Source organism: Ictalurus punctatus, chromosome 28, assembly GCF_001660625.3.
Source record: "Ictalurus punctatus breed USDA103 chromosome 28, Coco_2.0, whole genome shotgun sequence".
Taxonomy (NCBI): Eukaryota; Metazoa; Chordata; class Actinopteri; order Siluriformes; family Ictaluridae; genus Ictalurus; species Ictalurus punctatus.
Genome location: NC_030443.2, coordinates 18,028,234 through 18,043,457, shown reverse-complemented (window position 1 = coordinate 18,043,457; position 15,224 = coordinate 18,028,234). Strand labels below are relative to the sequence as shown.

The 15,224-nt window shown below is 43.7% G+C and overlaps 1 protein-coding gene across 2 annotated transcripts in view; it reads left to right on the top strand.

Annotated features, from left to right (window-relative positions):
- The window catches only part of LOC108260352 (astrotactin-2), a 345,742-nt gene that overhangs the window by 102,926 nt on the left and 227,592 nt on the right, over nt 1-15,224 (top strand). For both annotated transcript variants that reach the window (XM_017460589.3, XM_053676996.1), the window contains exon 3: nt 12,106-12,505. In XM_017460589.3, the coding sequence (XP_017316078.1) occupies nt 12,106-12,505 (400 nt within the window). The remainder of the gene's footprint in view (nt 1-12,105; nt 12,506-15,224) is intronic.

The following is a 15,224-nucleotide window of genomic DNA, read 5'->3' as shown; positions in this document are numbered from 1 at the left end:
AGCAGGAGGAGAAATGCCGTGGTACATGATTAAATATTAACACACGGACAAACACATGGACGGTGGGTTTAGACAGGCGCACATCCTACTGTGACATGACAAAAGGTCCGGTGGTTGAGTTCGGTTCTCGTAGGAGTCACGTTTGATGGTGATGCCACCCACACGATAATCAACTGTAGCAAGCCATGACACTCGAGTTGTGGATGAGATTGTTGACTGTGTTGTTGAGATTTTTCAGCTGAATGTGGCTAATGCATGCCCCAGAAGAAAACCGTGTCATGCCACCACAAAGTACAACTATTTACAAAAATTCTTTTAAGTTCTGAGGAACATATAATGAAGCCAGTAAAATAGTGGTAGTGAAGAGTAAGGAAACGGACACGGAGGAATAGCTCATCGTTGTTACTGTAAACATCATCAAGAAGTGAGTTCTTGATAAAAATGTTTAAAAAAATAAATAAATAAATAAAATAAAGGAAAGTGCTTGGTGAAAGCAGTGGTAGTTGGTTACAGAGGTGATCAGTGATTGATCTTTGGGAACAATGGTATTGATGATTGGTCTTTGGGAATTCATTGTTTTGTCTTTGGGAATAATGGTGATCAGTGATTGGCCTTTAGGAACTGTAGTGATTGATGATTGATTGGGAACAATGGTGATCTGATTGTTGGGAACTAGAGTCATCAATGATTTGTTATTGGGAACAATGGCCATCAGTGATTGGTCTTTAGGAACTGTGGTGATTGATGATTGGTCACTGGGAACAATGATGATCAATGATTAGTTGTTTGGAACAATGGTGATTAATCACTGGTCATTGGGAACAATGGTGATTAATCACTGGTCATTGGGAACAATGGTGATTAATCACTGGTCATTGGGAACAATGGTGATCTGATTGTTGGGAACAAGAGTCATCAATGATTTGTCATTGGGAACAATGGTCATCAGTGATTGGTCATTGGAAAGCTCTCGATCAGTGATTGATTATTGGGACCAATGGTGATCTGATTGCTGATTGGGAACGATGGTGATTGGTCATCGGGAACAATGGTCATTAGTGATCATTGGAAAAATCATGGATAGTAATTGGTTGTTGGGAACAATGGTGATCTGATTGATTAATGGGAACAGTGGGGATCATTGCTTGAACACTGGGGGCAATGGTCATCGGTGATTGGTTATTGGGAACATACAAACACTTAAACTGAGTCAGGATTTACACATGGACGGTGAGTCGAGTGAAACTGCTCTCCCAGCTAAAATAACTAGCAGCTACGATGTGCGCTGGAGAGGCATATACTTACATACTTGGCAACAACGGATTGCGTTTCGCATCCTGTAAAGCCAGTCCACCAAATGCTAATAATAGTGCGCATGAACCTCAGGTCTTGGTGGATTGTTTTGCATACATGTTATTTAATCGCTGACTTGCCTAAATTCTTAATTACCCAGCAACACCTGATGGCAAACATCCCTCCCTTAATCCCAAACATCTTACATAATCGCAACCCCACACAGATTAAACTAGGAAGCTTCCGTATCTAATTAACCTGAATGTCTCTGAGATACGTTGCACCAACCAGCCTGGCCTTGCGTTCTAATCCTCAACCTCTGATCCTCTGAGGTACCATGTTTTTCTCAACAAATAGTTTCCCATTGTTTGATGCCACTATGTTATTAATAGACCGCAGATTAACGTGTCTACAGATGGCAGTCAAAGAGTATCTCAGAGACTCCTGTTACCCCTCTGTTGCTCTAACAATGGCAGATGGGGATGCTGGTCTGTATTAATGAGTTTAGTGTCAGTTCACAACTGCACACACTCCCTGTGTTTGACTATTTGGATTCTCCAGGCACTCCAGGATTATACCAAAGCCATTAGCCTCAATTTGGCTTTCCAAGACCCTCTCTTAACTGCTGCTGGAGCTTGGGCTTGCCAGACCACTTGTATGATGATCACAGATATGGCAGTGATACAGGTGGAAATGAAGGAAGCAGGCCAGGTTTTATTTTTGATGGGAAAACACACATGCTAATTCCATACAAATCAATAGCTTTTAAGGAAATGGCTTTTAATAGTACACAGCACCGGATTTGCTTTCCAGATGGTACAGGGATAGTTTGCTGATAAGGAGCAGTTCATGTACAACATTCTGGTATGGAATCATTTTGTAAATTTACAGGAATTTGGACATTTAGGACAAGTACATGCCTAATGACCAAGCCAGAGCTGACAGTGGGTGATGAAAACCTTCTTGAGAATCCAGGTTTGGGCAATTAGGCTGGATTCCTGATTGTCTGGTTGTCATTAATCATGTAAAATGGAAGTAAGTTTCTAGACTTGAAAGGTATAGTTAATTCATTGTAATAATAAACTTTAAAAAAAAAATGCAACGAAACTGAAACAGCAGGAGTTTTCAATGGTGGTAAACAAGAGAAGCATCGATCGCTTTTCCATTCGTTTCAGTAGGACTGTCATAATGTTCACATGGGTTTGTTCTGGGTCATCTAGTTCCCTTCCACCTTCCGAAAACATCCCAGTAGTCGGACTGACCCCTGGGCGCACAGTGCCTTTTCGATGGACACGCATCCCATCCAGAGTTTATTCCCACCTCATGCCTGATCTCTGGATCCACCACCACCATGATCAAGATGAAGCATATCCGCTTGCCTAACCTCCCACTGATTCTCAACAGTAGAAATCTAGCGCCCAGTGTGATTCAGTCGGGTTTGGTTACCTGGAGCACGTCTTTCTGGCCCATAGCAGATTGCACACACCTTGGCTACATGTATACTAACTAGGTGTCATGGCACATGAAATGGTTTGAGGTCATTCATCACACTATCCTCTACTGTAGAGTGATAATGGGAATTTCTTGATGGGGGGCAGGATGTGTTCTATCTAGAGAGTGTTTAATTGGGCAAAATTCGGGTAAGTCTTCAAATATATATATATATATATATATATATATATATATATATATATATATATATATATATATATATATATATATGTGTGTGTGTGTGTGTGTATATATATATATATACATATATACTTGCCTATTTGTGTCCATAATGACAAGAGATTCAGACAAAAACACCAATTTTAATACCACGGGTACTTCAAAGCTGTCGTGTGGTGTTGTTCCTCTACCACCCGCGTCTATCTCTTCATCTTTCTCGATCAGTAAGCACGTCTGGGCTGAACGTCAGCTTGATAGTGAAAAATCTGCCTCTTCTGGATGGAGCTGCTGTCAGACGGGCGAAGAGCCTGGGGACGAATCATTCAGCATTAGGCCTTCAGCTGCTCTTCTGGAACAATACAGAAGGCAATACAGGATCAGATGGCGACGGTGATGGCGTCTGCTGCTGTCTGAACCACGGGAGAGGCCGAGTGATGTGGCGCTGCTGAGAGGAGATGGCGTTTGCACTCCAGGTTCCTCGCATGTTGACAGCATTGCTCCGGATAACGGCGGCAGCACCAGACAGGTGCATCCAAGATCAGATGCATTTCTGCTCAGCCAGGTGGAAAAAAATTAAACAAGTGCTGAAAGCTATGCTGAGAAAACACATGCTGCGCACGCAAACAAGACATTCATTTCTGTATTCTTGTCGGCGTTCCCAAGCAGGAGATAACAATTGATTTTCCAGTTCCTGTAACTTTCTCTAAAGTTCTTTACATCGCCAGAAAAAAAAAACAAAAACACCACCACACACAACGTGACACTAAATATAACATCATACAGATTTAAATCAATCGGCTTAAAACAGGATTAAAAAGGGTGTAAAGTTTGCTTCTTTATCATTGTACAAGGCACGGTTGCTAACAAATAAGGGGCTCTCTTGTATTTTATTTACGTTACAAAATAAAGGATATATGAGAAATTTAAATCTTAATTTTTTTTTTGTTGCTGTCTATTTTTTCCCCCAATGGAGTATAAATGAGGTTGACATCTTGTAGAAAGCACTAACCAAACAAGCTGTATTTGTTACTAAGTGCTTTTTATATCCACACAGAAGATAAACAAGCGCTAGCTTGGTTGAGTGACCTTAAAATCAGAATATCCAGAGTTCTCCGTCGTCCGCTTCTTCTGAGAAGAAATCCCGAGTTCTCAGCTCTCCGCTTCTTCTACCGTGACCTAAATGGACGAGCATGTGATCGTCATTGCTGAATTCGCGTTTTGCACTAGGAGTAAATTAGGTTATAGCTACAGGCTACTCACATGCTCGATCTCGCGTCAGAAGATCAGTGACCTGGCTTAACGGGCGGCCAGTTAGCATGAGGTAAAGCGGGTACATAGAGCGAAGGTGGTTTCAATGTGTCCTTGCTAAGATTAGCTTGTTCTCACCTCAGGCTAATAAAGCCATACTGCCTTCCTGCATCAATTTCTACTTCACTCCATTTCTGATTCAGGAAACAGAACCTCAGTGACATGCTGTAAAGATTCAGTCATTTGAGTCACTGAATCAGTGTCGATATTTATGATCTGGCTCAGTCATTGAAAATAACACGGAAGAGGCGTGGCATCTGTAGCTCTAGTGTTACTGGGAGAGGCGTTTTCCTCTGTAGCTGTAGTGTTACTGAGAGAGGTGTGGCCTCTCTATCTGTAGTGTTACTGAGAGAGGTGTGGCCTCTCTATCTGTAGTGTTACTGAGAGAGGTGTGGCCTCTCAATCTGTAGTGTTACTGAGAGAGGTGTGGCCTCTCTATCTGTAGTGTTACTGAGAGAGGTGTGGCCTCTCAATCTGTAGGGTTACTGAGAGAGGTGTGGCCTCTCAATCTGTAGGGTTACTGAGAGAGGTGTGGCCTCTCTATCTGTAGTGTTACTGAGAGAGGTGTGGCCTCTCGATCTGTAGTGTTACTGAGAGAGGTGTGGCCTCTCTATCTGTAGTGTTACTGAGAGAGGCGTGGCCTCTGTAGCTATAGTGTTACTGAGAGAGGTGTGGCCTCTCAATCTGTAGTGTTACTGGGAGAGGTGTGGCCTCTCAATCTGTAGTGTTACTGGGAGAGGTGTGGCCTCTCTATCTGTAGTGTCACTGAGAGAGGTGTGGCCTCTCTATCTGTAGTGTTACTGAGAGAGGTGTGGCCTCTCAATCTGTAGCGTTACTGAGAGAGGTGTGGCCTCTCAATCTGTAGGGTTACTGAGAGAGGTGTGGCCTCTCTATCTGCAGTGTTACTGAGAGAGGTGTGGCCTCTCAATCTGTAGGGTTACTGAGAGAGGTGTGGCCCCTATAGCTGTAGTGTTACTGAGAGAGGCGTGGCCCCTATAGCTGTTGTGTTACTGAGAGAGGTGTGGCCTCTGTATCTGTAGTGTTACAGAGAGAGGTGTGGCCTCTGTATCTGTAGTGTCACTGAGAGAGGTGTGGCCTCTCTATCTGTAGTGTCACTGAGAGAGGTGTGGCCTCTGTAGTTCTGGTGTTACTGAAGGAGGTGTGGCATCTTTAGCTGCAGAGTTATTCAAGGAGGTGTGGCCTCTGTACTCACTGGTTCTAGTAATTGTTTAAGTAATTATAGTGCTTGTGTCTGCCAGGCATACTAAAAGAGGTGTGGCCTCTGTGTCTGTCAAGCCTAGTAAATGAGGCATGGCATCTCTATCTGCAGTCTCAATGAAGGAGGCATGGCCTTTATTCCCCTCAGTCCTAGCAAAGGAGGTGTGGCCTCTGTGCCCGTCAGTCCTAGTAAAAGCAGAGCCGCCTTTGCTTTCGTCAGTCCTAGAAACGGTGTGTATATATATCAAGCTTTGCACTGTATCACTTATTACTGCAGGTAATTCTTAAAGCATCAGCAGCTCAACCTTGTCTCACATTGACAATTAGTAACTTTCTACACGCACAAGTGTTTATTTGTTGTTGTTTTTTTTAAAAAAAAAAAAAAAAAAAGCCAGAAGGTACCGAGAGAGGATTAGAACAACCAACAATCAGTAATGAGCACACCACTATGCATGATTATCAGGCAATTATATTTGGTTACCATGCAAACAAGGAGCATCATGGGATGTCATTAAAGCAAAGGGAGAGAAAAAAAAAGAAACCCCACCAGCATCTTATTACAGCTGAGAATGAGAAAAAGAGGACTGATTTTCCAATTGGCAACCATTAACGCAAAGGTAGACCATTTGTTTTCCTCTAGCACGCATATTAAAATTTCCCTTTGTTCTGCTGAATCTTTTAATGCGTGACAAATTGCGGTTCCGGTTGGACTCGCGGTCGTATGTGAATTACGATTACGATCGGACGGAGTCACCGAGCGTAGGGACGACGAGAGTTGCATTGTTCGCAGCTGTACGGCTCACTCAGGGTGTGGGGCGGATCAGAAATGGGGTTTGATGTTAGGAGATGAAGAAATGTCCCTTACGGATAATAATTGAACGGAAATATGGAAACGATTTCCGTATTTGCTTCTAAAGATCATCTCCTTGCCCCAGTTCTGCATCCCTGAATGTTATTTGGGCGAAATCTAAATTTATCGTCTAATGTAAGATAGGAAATGTTAATTTTGCCATTTTATATGACACGCTGACGGTATCCGTAGTTTCAGATACAGGGTGAGTCAGATTTCTCCTCTGAATAATAATTAAAAAAAAAAAAAAAATTCAGTTCAATTCTAATTTATGTAACACTTCTAAGGTTGTATTTTGACACTAATCCCAATGTGGGCGTGAACAAAACCCGTCGAAATGTCAGCGCTGTCAGGATGGTGTGTGGTGTGTGAGTTCTGGCTCTAACAGTTCCTCAACCTCAGCTACATCACTCCAGCTCAGAACTGATCTCGACTACAGACGTGCTCAGGACTGAGTTCTCTTTCTTTTCTTTTTCTTTGCTCAACAATCACACATTTATTGTAATCGTTCCTAGTATGAGAAACATTAGTCCTCCTCCTATTCATGTCTGTGTTTGTACACAGTGACTGTTCGATCTGAGTAACGTGTTCGTTTATATGTGGTCACTATGAAAAACATTCATGAACATTTGTTGGCAAATATGTCTGAGCATCGCAAAGCTCATTAATATTCATAATGGCACACTATGATTAACTCTGGTCACTGTGTCCCAGCTGAGTGGCATTGTGGGTATTTTCCCTAATTCCTGGCAGATGAGGGCACAGCTGAAGGCCCAGCTGGTGCTCAAACCCTGATCCAGTCTGCTGTCTACTATCCCCACGTCCACACCAACACCATGCCAGGCTACTCTAGTTACACTAGACACATCACATAACCAGCTCTAAATTTTTCCTCCAGTGTCATTGCTGCATAAAAATACTGCTGAACATGCAGTGTTACCGTTAGTACAGGTGCAATGTAACCTAATTTTGTGTGTGTGTGTGTGAAATGAGGTCAAGCCTGCTGGATGTATTTCTGGAACACCCCGACCTTTATAACATCGAGCACAGGCCGTTAAATTCTTAAAAAGCCCAAATGTATTTATTATTCCCTATTTATTATGTATTTGATTATGCACGTTGTGTTGATAGTGCCGTTTCATTACACGTGTATATTAGCTTACCGATACATCCATAGCGTGTTACAATGCCTTCATGAGGATTTATAGACGTCGTGATGCGTATTTACGGAAAGGCGTCACAGCTCGGTCAGACATCGTTAAAAGAACGCTTGTAACACCGTCTCGTCGTTAGATCATCTCATAGCGTGACGTCACGTGTTTCGGACACGTGCTACTTTTAACGCGTCGGGTTAATTCACGATGCTATAGAGCGCAATGCGTGTTCATAAATAATGAACAAAGCTGTCTGGAGTGCCTGAGGGACGCATTCGAACGCGCTGGGTCAGTGTAGATGGTAGAGTGAGATGTGAGGAACGTCAGATATCATATTTATTTTGTTTTTGTTTTTTTTTTTTCTCCCCTCTATGTTTGCGATTGTCTTGATGGTGAATATGTATAGTGTTGTTGTGTTTGTTTTCTCCACACCCATGATGGAAACACATTTTCCTCTTTGAGGACAAATAAAATGATCCATCCATCCCTCCCTCCCTCCCTCCCACTGAGCTATCGCTTTCCCACTTCCTGCTATCATAATAGTAATAACAATAATAACAAACATTAATAATAGCAAATAATAGCTTATTAATGCCTTATAAACATACGTACATTGTATTCTTCTTCTTCTTCTTGTTCTTGTCAGATTTTAATATGGGTACTAGGGGAAGAGGAATGAAATGTGAGGACGGCGTGTTGTGTATCCATAAAAAAAATATAAATACATAAATAACAAGATATAACGAAGGTCAAAATGGAACCAAAAATGGGAAGAAAAAAAAACAAACAAAAAACAAAAACGAATCAGACGGTCTTTCAGGGGGTCATTCGGACGTAACTCCCTCAGAGAGAGCAAGGCCGAGAGGGTTTGAGACACCCTGAGGGTCAAGTGGAGTTTAGAGAGAGAGAGAGAGAGATGTACTGCACTGATACGGCTCGATATTCACAGCTTATACGCAATCAGCTGAAGATGATTGAGGTGGGATCACTAAAGGACCCTCGCTTGTTTATGGATTTGGGGATTTATTAGATTTTTGGAATTTCATATCTGGCCTGATGGTTCATTTTCCAGCGATCTCGATCGTGTTGTTGGGAATTATGGTCCGACGCGGCGAGAGATAAGCTCGGCAGCTGGGTCGAGCGTTTCGAATGCAGTCATTAAAATGTGATAAAGTAGAGAAATAACTTTGCATAACTCGAATGCTTCTCCTCACTTTGTATTTTTATTTTTTTTTTTCTCTTCTTTTCCCTCTTCGTGAGTCTTAAAAAAAGAAAGTTTGCGAGCTTGAAGGCTAAGCTACATGCTGCGTGCAGGGAAAGGACGCGTACCTTTAAGCGCGGCGCTGTTCTGTATCTCTTCACATTTCTTCGGGTTATGCATTAATAACGTCTGTAGTGGAGGTCAAGCTTTTTTTCTTTCGTTTTTTTTTTTCCTCCTTTCTTCAGCCCGAGGCTGTGATGGTGGATCGCGGTAGCTCAATATAATCTCACTCGCTGGGTTTTATGCCTGCATTTCATAAATGCCCTGTGTATTAAAGTACAAAGTATAAAGCCTTGCACTTCTAATACACTTCTACCGTTTGACCAGAAATATGTGCACTCTTTCACTTCGCGTTTCTTTCACATCTGGAATCTGATTGGTCAGAAGGTGTTGCTTTAACATCGGCTCCGTTATATTATTAACGCGCCGTTATTTCCATGGTAACGTCTCATTCGCAGGGATTCGTATGGCGGCGTGGAAGGAGTTTCCAGTGTCAGAGCTTCAGGACAGAGGATTTCGCACTATTCTGATTTCTTTCGCCGATGTGATGGAGCGGCGTTACTGTGAACACACCTGAAGTGTTTCCTTTTACCGTCACGTTCCATGTTCGTCAAACGCGTTATTTCCTGTTCTCCCCTGCGTCGTCGGTGCTATAAACAGTCCGTCGAAGTCCGTCGCTTCTCGTTTTCTTAATTAGACGCACAGAGGAATCGCAAAGAAGTGTAAACCTGTCTGTCCTGGGGGTGTCGGAAAAGTTAAAGTTACGGCTTTACCTCTTTAGCGCTGGTTTATTAGTTGGTTGCCAGGTAACTGTATTGTCACATACGTTATACACTTAAAAGAAAGGAGTGGACTCGTTGGTGCCTGACTCGTCCTCGTCAAATCACTTCACCGTATGTGCTAGTACCAATCAGATTATTTGATTTGTACATGTACGTGTACTTACTTAGAAGAGAGATAAAGGGAGATAGAGAGAGAGAGAGAAAGGGAGATAGAGAGAGAGAGGCGTGCAAGTCCCTGAACGTCTTGTTTTCTGAGAAAAAAAAACAACAATTACATTTAAAGAGATGAAAAAGTGACTTAAAAGTCATTACAAGCCCCAGGAGGCATATTACCGCGCTGTTGCATTCTCACCTCTGATTGATCAGAAGGTGTTGATTCATTTTCTATAACAGCAGCTCTGATAGTAGTGAAATCCCGGGCTTGTATTCATGCGCTTGGTCTAATACATTATCGTTTCCATAGTAACAGTTCGTTCACCGGGACTCGTACGGTGGACAGTGCATAATCTAAGGATGATAATAAACACATAATAAACAGGCTTAGTGGTCAGCACGTTCGCCTCACGCCTCCAGGGTCGGGGGTCAGATTCCCACCGTGGCCCTGTGCGTGCGGAGTTTGCATGTTCTCACCGTGCTGCGGGGGTTTCCTCCGGGTACTCCGGTTTCCTCCCCCAGTCCGAAGATATGCATGGTAGGCTGATTGGCGTGTCCAAAGTGTCCGTAGTGTATGAACGGGTGTGTGAGTGTGTATGTGATTGTGCCCTGCGATGGACTGGAACCCTGTCCAGGGTGTACCCCGCCTCGTGCCCGATGCTCCCTGGGATAGACTCCAGGTTCCCCGTGACCCTGAAAAGGATAAAGCGGTACAGAAGACGGATGGATGGAGTTAACAAAGAGCTGGCGACGCAGTAGTCATATATGTTTAAGGATTGTTTTTATTCTCATAGCAGACGCAACAGTTGAGAATTGCCCGAGCTGTCTGCAGTTTATACCCGGGCGTCGCTAACAAAATGACTCCTCATAAAAAGCTCCGAACCATCCACATTTAAGCGCTCTGTTTGCTCACACAACCCATAATGCTTTACAATGATTGCATTTATAATATTAATGATTTCTGTTGGCTCCGGGCCAAACTGTTTCAAAAGTTCAAGATTCAAGATGCGTTTTCTGTCATGTCTGTGTTTCGTCCTTCTCTGCCAAGGCATCCCTTCAAAACCTATCGCTGCGCCGCCAGATGGTCTCCGAAGTCCGCCCTCGTTAGGCGGCTTGTTTATTCTTAATTAAGTCTTAAACGTCGAGCGGAACATCGAGCTGCGTGTTCTTTATAGCTCGACTTTGGCCAACGCTCTCAAAAACGCGAGATGAACAAATAAAGAAAGAAAGAAAGGAAGAACGAAAGGCTTTGGTTTTAAAGGAATGTGCTGATGTCGGACTGGAGCTGCTTGAGAGGTTGATATTAATTCAGAATCCTGACGGCGTCTGAAGACACGAAATCAATCAGGTTCATCCTGCGTGAAGTCTATAAAGAATTTTGCATCATGCTTCACTTGCAGCCTATTTCATTTATTTACATACATCAGTGTCGTTCCGAGCTTGGCGCATCCCACACCGTGACCCCAGCCATCCTTGAGAGAGACGACTCTTCCTGCTCTCATTCCTCTGCATTCGATTCAGAGGAGAGTAGATGTTCAGCATGTGCGCCACTGCCGTGTGAGATTAATGAAGGCGTTCAGTCAGGGTGAGGCACGCCCGTCGACGCGCCAGTCCACCGGCCTCTGATTTATGAACAGCCGCCGGTGCGTGCGCTGTAATCCGAGAAGGGTTTGTTTTTGCTCATGAAGATGGAATTTTTAAATTCGGTGATTGATAATCTCACTCGAGAACTTTCCTACATCATGCGTAGTGGAGAAGGATGCAAGCGAGGGAAGAAAGCAAACTCCCGCTGGCGAACTCGAGTGATCAACTCGGTGCTGGGAGAATGAATAAACAAACGAATAAAACGTCGATAAAATGATCTAATTAGTCGGTCGCCAGAAGCGGACTTGAAACGTCCGTTTGTAACGATGTGTTTGACGATTGGTTTGTTACAGATGTTTTACTTCCTGTTCTCTACTTCCTGGTGTGTCACCAGTACTGTTCTACCTTTATTGATAAGGCTGTAGAAATGTAAATACGGACCAGTCTTATACCACAGTCCGGTTAAATACTCTGTCTCGATTGGTCAGAAGGTGTTGATTCATTTTCTTTACAGGAGCGCCGCGTAATCTACACGCCCTTACTTAACAAAGAAAAGCATAGCGGTTTCTTTAAATGGGGAAACGGTACTACGTGGAGACGTTTATTTAAGGAAGGAGTCTTGGAAGGACGAGTTTTGTTTTCTCAGTCGTTCAGGGATTCACCTGGAAACGAAAGCGATTGATAGAGATTGAGAGAAATTGTGATAAAATAGCCACTCTATTTCTTCTCCATCTCTATCTCTCTCTCTGTCTCTGTCTAAGGGCATTATGGTAATCTAAAATGATGTCGGAAACTCTTATTGCTCACTGCTTATGTTTGTCCTTTTCTCAGGGTGGCCTGATTGCTCTCCTCCTCCTCATCCTCCTCTTCACCCTGGTCCTGTACACTCGGCAGCGTTGGTGCCGTCGCCGTCGGGCGCCCCAAAAAAGTGCCAGCACTGAAGCCACCCACGAGATCCACTACATCCCTTCGGTTCTGCTCGGACCACCCCAGTCGAGGGACGGGTTCCGGACACCTCGCGCCCACCAGCACGGCTCGGTCATCGGCATGGCTATCCGTGAGACGCCCATCCTGGACGACTGCGACTGCGAAGACGACGAGCAGCCCGGCCAGCTCCTGGACGGGAAGGTTCATATGGACGACGACTTCTGCAGCCAGGGGACTCGCAGCATGGACAGTCTAGGAAAAGGAGGATGCGATGCGAATCATAAACACAGCCTGGATAACAGAGGTGAGTTGCAGCTAGCTGGTCTTGGATCGAGGGGTTTGGATCTTGTTGCAGCAGTAACATTTTGGAAAGAAGTTACGAGGTATGCTGAAGTGGGTTGGAGATTCTCAAGAGCATCGCCGCACAAAGATCATTGTTAAATGGTCGAGCAAACATCACTTCACAAGTATGTTTTTTTTTCTTCAAGTGAAGATGATCTTAACTCGGAGAAACTCAGCCATGTTCCGTTGAATAAGTACAGCTGATTTTACTAAGGTAATGAATTGACTAAGGTACTAAGGTAGCTTCTAACCATGCTTAGAGACATTCAGTGAGGACTTATTGAAGATTTGTACAGTGGTATTTAGGCCTCAGACATACCTACAGATTTAAATGCTATTCAGAAGTTGTGCAAGACTTGTGTGGCCTATTCGTACAACAATTGAGGGTTAAAGGTCTTGCTCAAGGGCCCAGCAGTGGTAGCTTGGCAGTGCTGGGGCTTGAACTCCTGACCTTCTGATCAGTCACCCAGATCCTTTAACCACTGACCCACCATACCCCAGTATTAGCAGCGAACACACCTTCGGCATGTGCGATAACCTGACTCTGTATATCTCTAACCCGAAGTCTAACCCTAACCCCGAATATGTACAAGTTTCCCTGTGTAAATATTGTCTTTTTTCCTCAAGTCCCCGACCATGGACACCTTCCAGCGTACCTGGAGAACGAGCCGAGAATATCGGGCACCTTTTAAAGGCCACCAGTTTGGTATTTCAATCTGTTCGTTCTGTCAAAATTATTTATGTCCATAATTACTTTCGAAAGCTAAAATTGGAAACCCAAGCAAGCAATTTCACGAGCACTACTACAATGTCCTCTATCATCCTCATCCTGACACTTAACTAAAGCTAATGATGGTAGGAACACTGGCATTTAAAGTGACACGTGGCATATTCGAGTGCATCTGGGGAGTTAGATTTGAAGTCACCTGCCAAGCGCAGGCTAATTATAGCTGTTGACCCGAATCTGAAGTGAGACACAGACAGAGCGGAGCGCTAGCGAGAGTGGCCCATTGACATGCCGCTGATGAGCTGGTTTCGATGGTTCCCAGTGGAGGACTGTGAAGGCCAGAGAGTTGATTGTAAGGACTTTGGGATAACAGCTCAATATTGATAGAAAAGCTTTGTTTTTTGGGTTTTTTTTTTTTATACTACAGGTTGTGGTTGATATGCACAGTAGTTAAGTCAACAGGTTTGTACTCAAGCTCGCACTTGTCTCTTTAGACTATTATTACAGATTTTATTGTTTTTCTTTGGCATTTCCATTCCTGGTCCTTTTATTCTCCTGCACATATTTATCGGCTTCAGGGATTATTGGACCCTGTATCCTAAAATATCTCCTCATGCAACGGGAACTCGTACGGATGGCGTTGTGATATACGTGACCGATTTACACAAGAGCTGAGAGCATTCAAGACAAGACACGCCACCCCCCCCCCCCCCACCAAATCTAAACAAACATTGACAGTAGCTTAGCAAACTAGTTCAATCCAGAGAACAACAAAGAGCTTTTTTTTTTTTTTTTTTTCCCCCCCCAAACTCTGGAGGATTTCTCATCTCCACCTTTACCCAGACCTGTAGGCAACAAGACAAGACAACATGTTTTTGGAATTGGGCCATACATATTTGAGCCGAGGTCGACGGTACCAGAGGTGTCGACGGTGGCAGAGAGCCTCAGGGCTATCACCGGGTGACATCTGATGCATCTGAGCGGTAGATAAAATGGTATCACTGAGGTAACAACCAACATCCCAGCATTGAACATTCCCAAGCTGGTTAAACACTCCTCGAAAACGTCACGTAACTACCAATTTGCACAGATTCCAACCTCGATGGAAATGAATATACTCTAATCAAGGGATGGCTGGAAAAAGGTTTAGCTGCGCAGCCAATACAACACAGACGAACCACGTTTAGTGCTAACGAGCTGCTACTGTAGAGCAATACACACCCCCGAGGGTCGGACCTACAGTGTACATACTAGAGAGGATTTAATCGGAGGAACACAGGAATCAAGTACCAAGGAAGCTGAAATAAATAACTTTGTAAGACGGTCTACCAGGTTGACGAACTCGGCTGGAGAGTTCAGCGGGTGCTTTATAGACGATTTGCACTAAAGGCACAGGAGACTGAGTGAGCAGGATTGGAAGTCACTGGTTTGGTGTATATTTAAATTTGGCTTAAGTGCAGATTTGAATCTAAACTTTGTTAACGACCAGGTTTGTGAGCCCGTAGTGCAAAAGTGCAAAGGACGATGCCACAAAATGAAGCATTTTCCCCCACAGAACAGCTCAGTTAGCAATCATGAGGACTGATTAGAGCTAAAGAGAGATCCTGAAAGCATCAAACTGGGAGCTTGGAAGCAAGTTCAATTCCAGAGATCAGAAGTATCAGAAGTAAGAAAGGTCATATTAACGGTCGATGTTGAAATGGTCAGACTGTACCTGGAATAACCTTATCAACGCCTCTGGTGATGTTTAGCACTATTAGTGTTTTTTTTTTATTTTATTTGAGGATACTCTCGATCTTGAAATACACCTGGGCAAAAGTTAAACACTCCACTCTCTCATGGCTGTACCGTGTGACTCCGGCATTTATTTATTATTTTTGCAAAAGCGATTTGTCCTACGTGTCCCCACGTGTCATGTCGGATAGAGACGTGAGAGAGATGGAAAGGAAAGCTT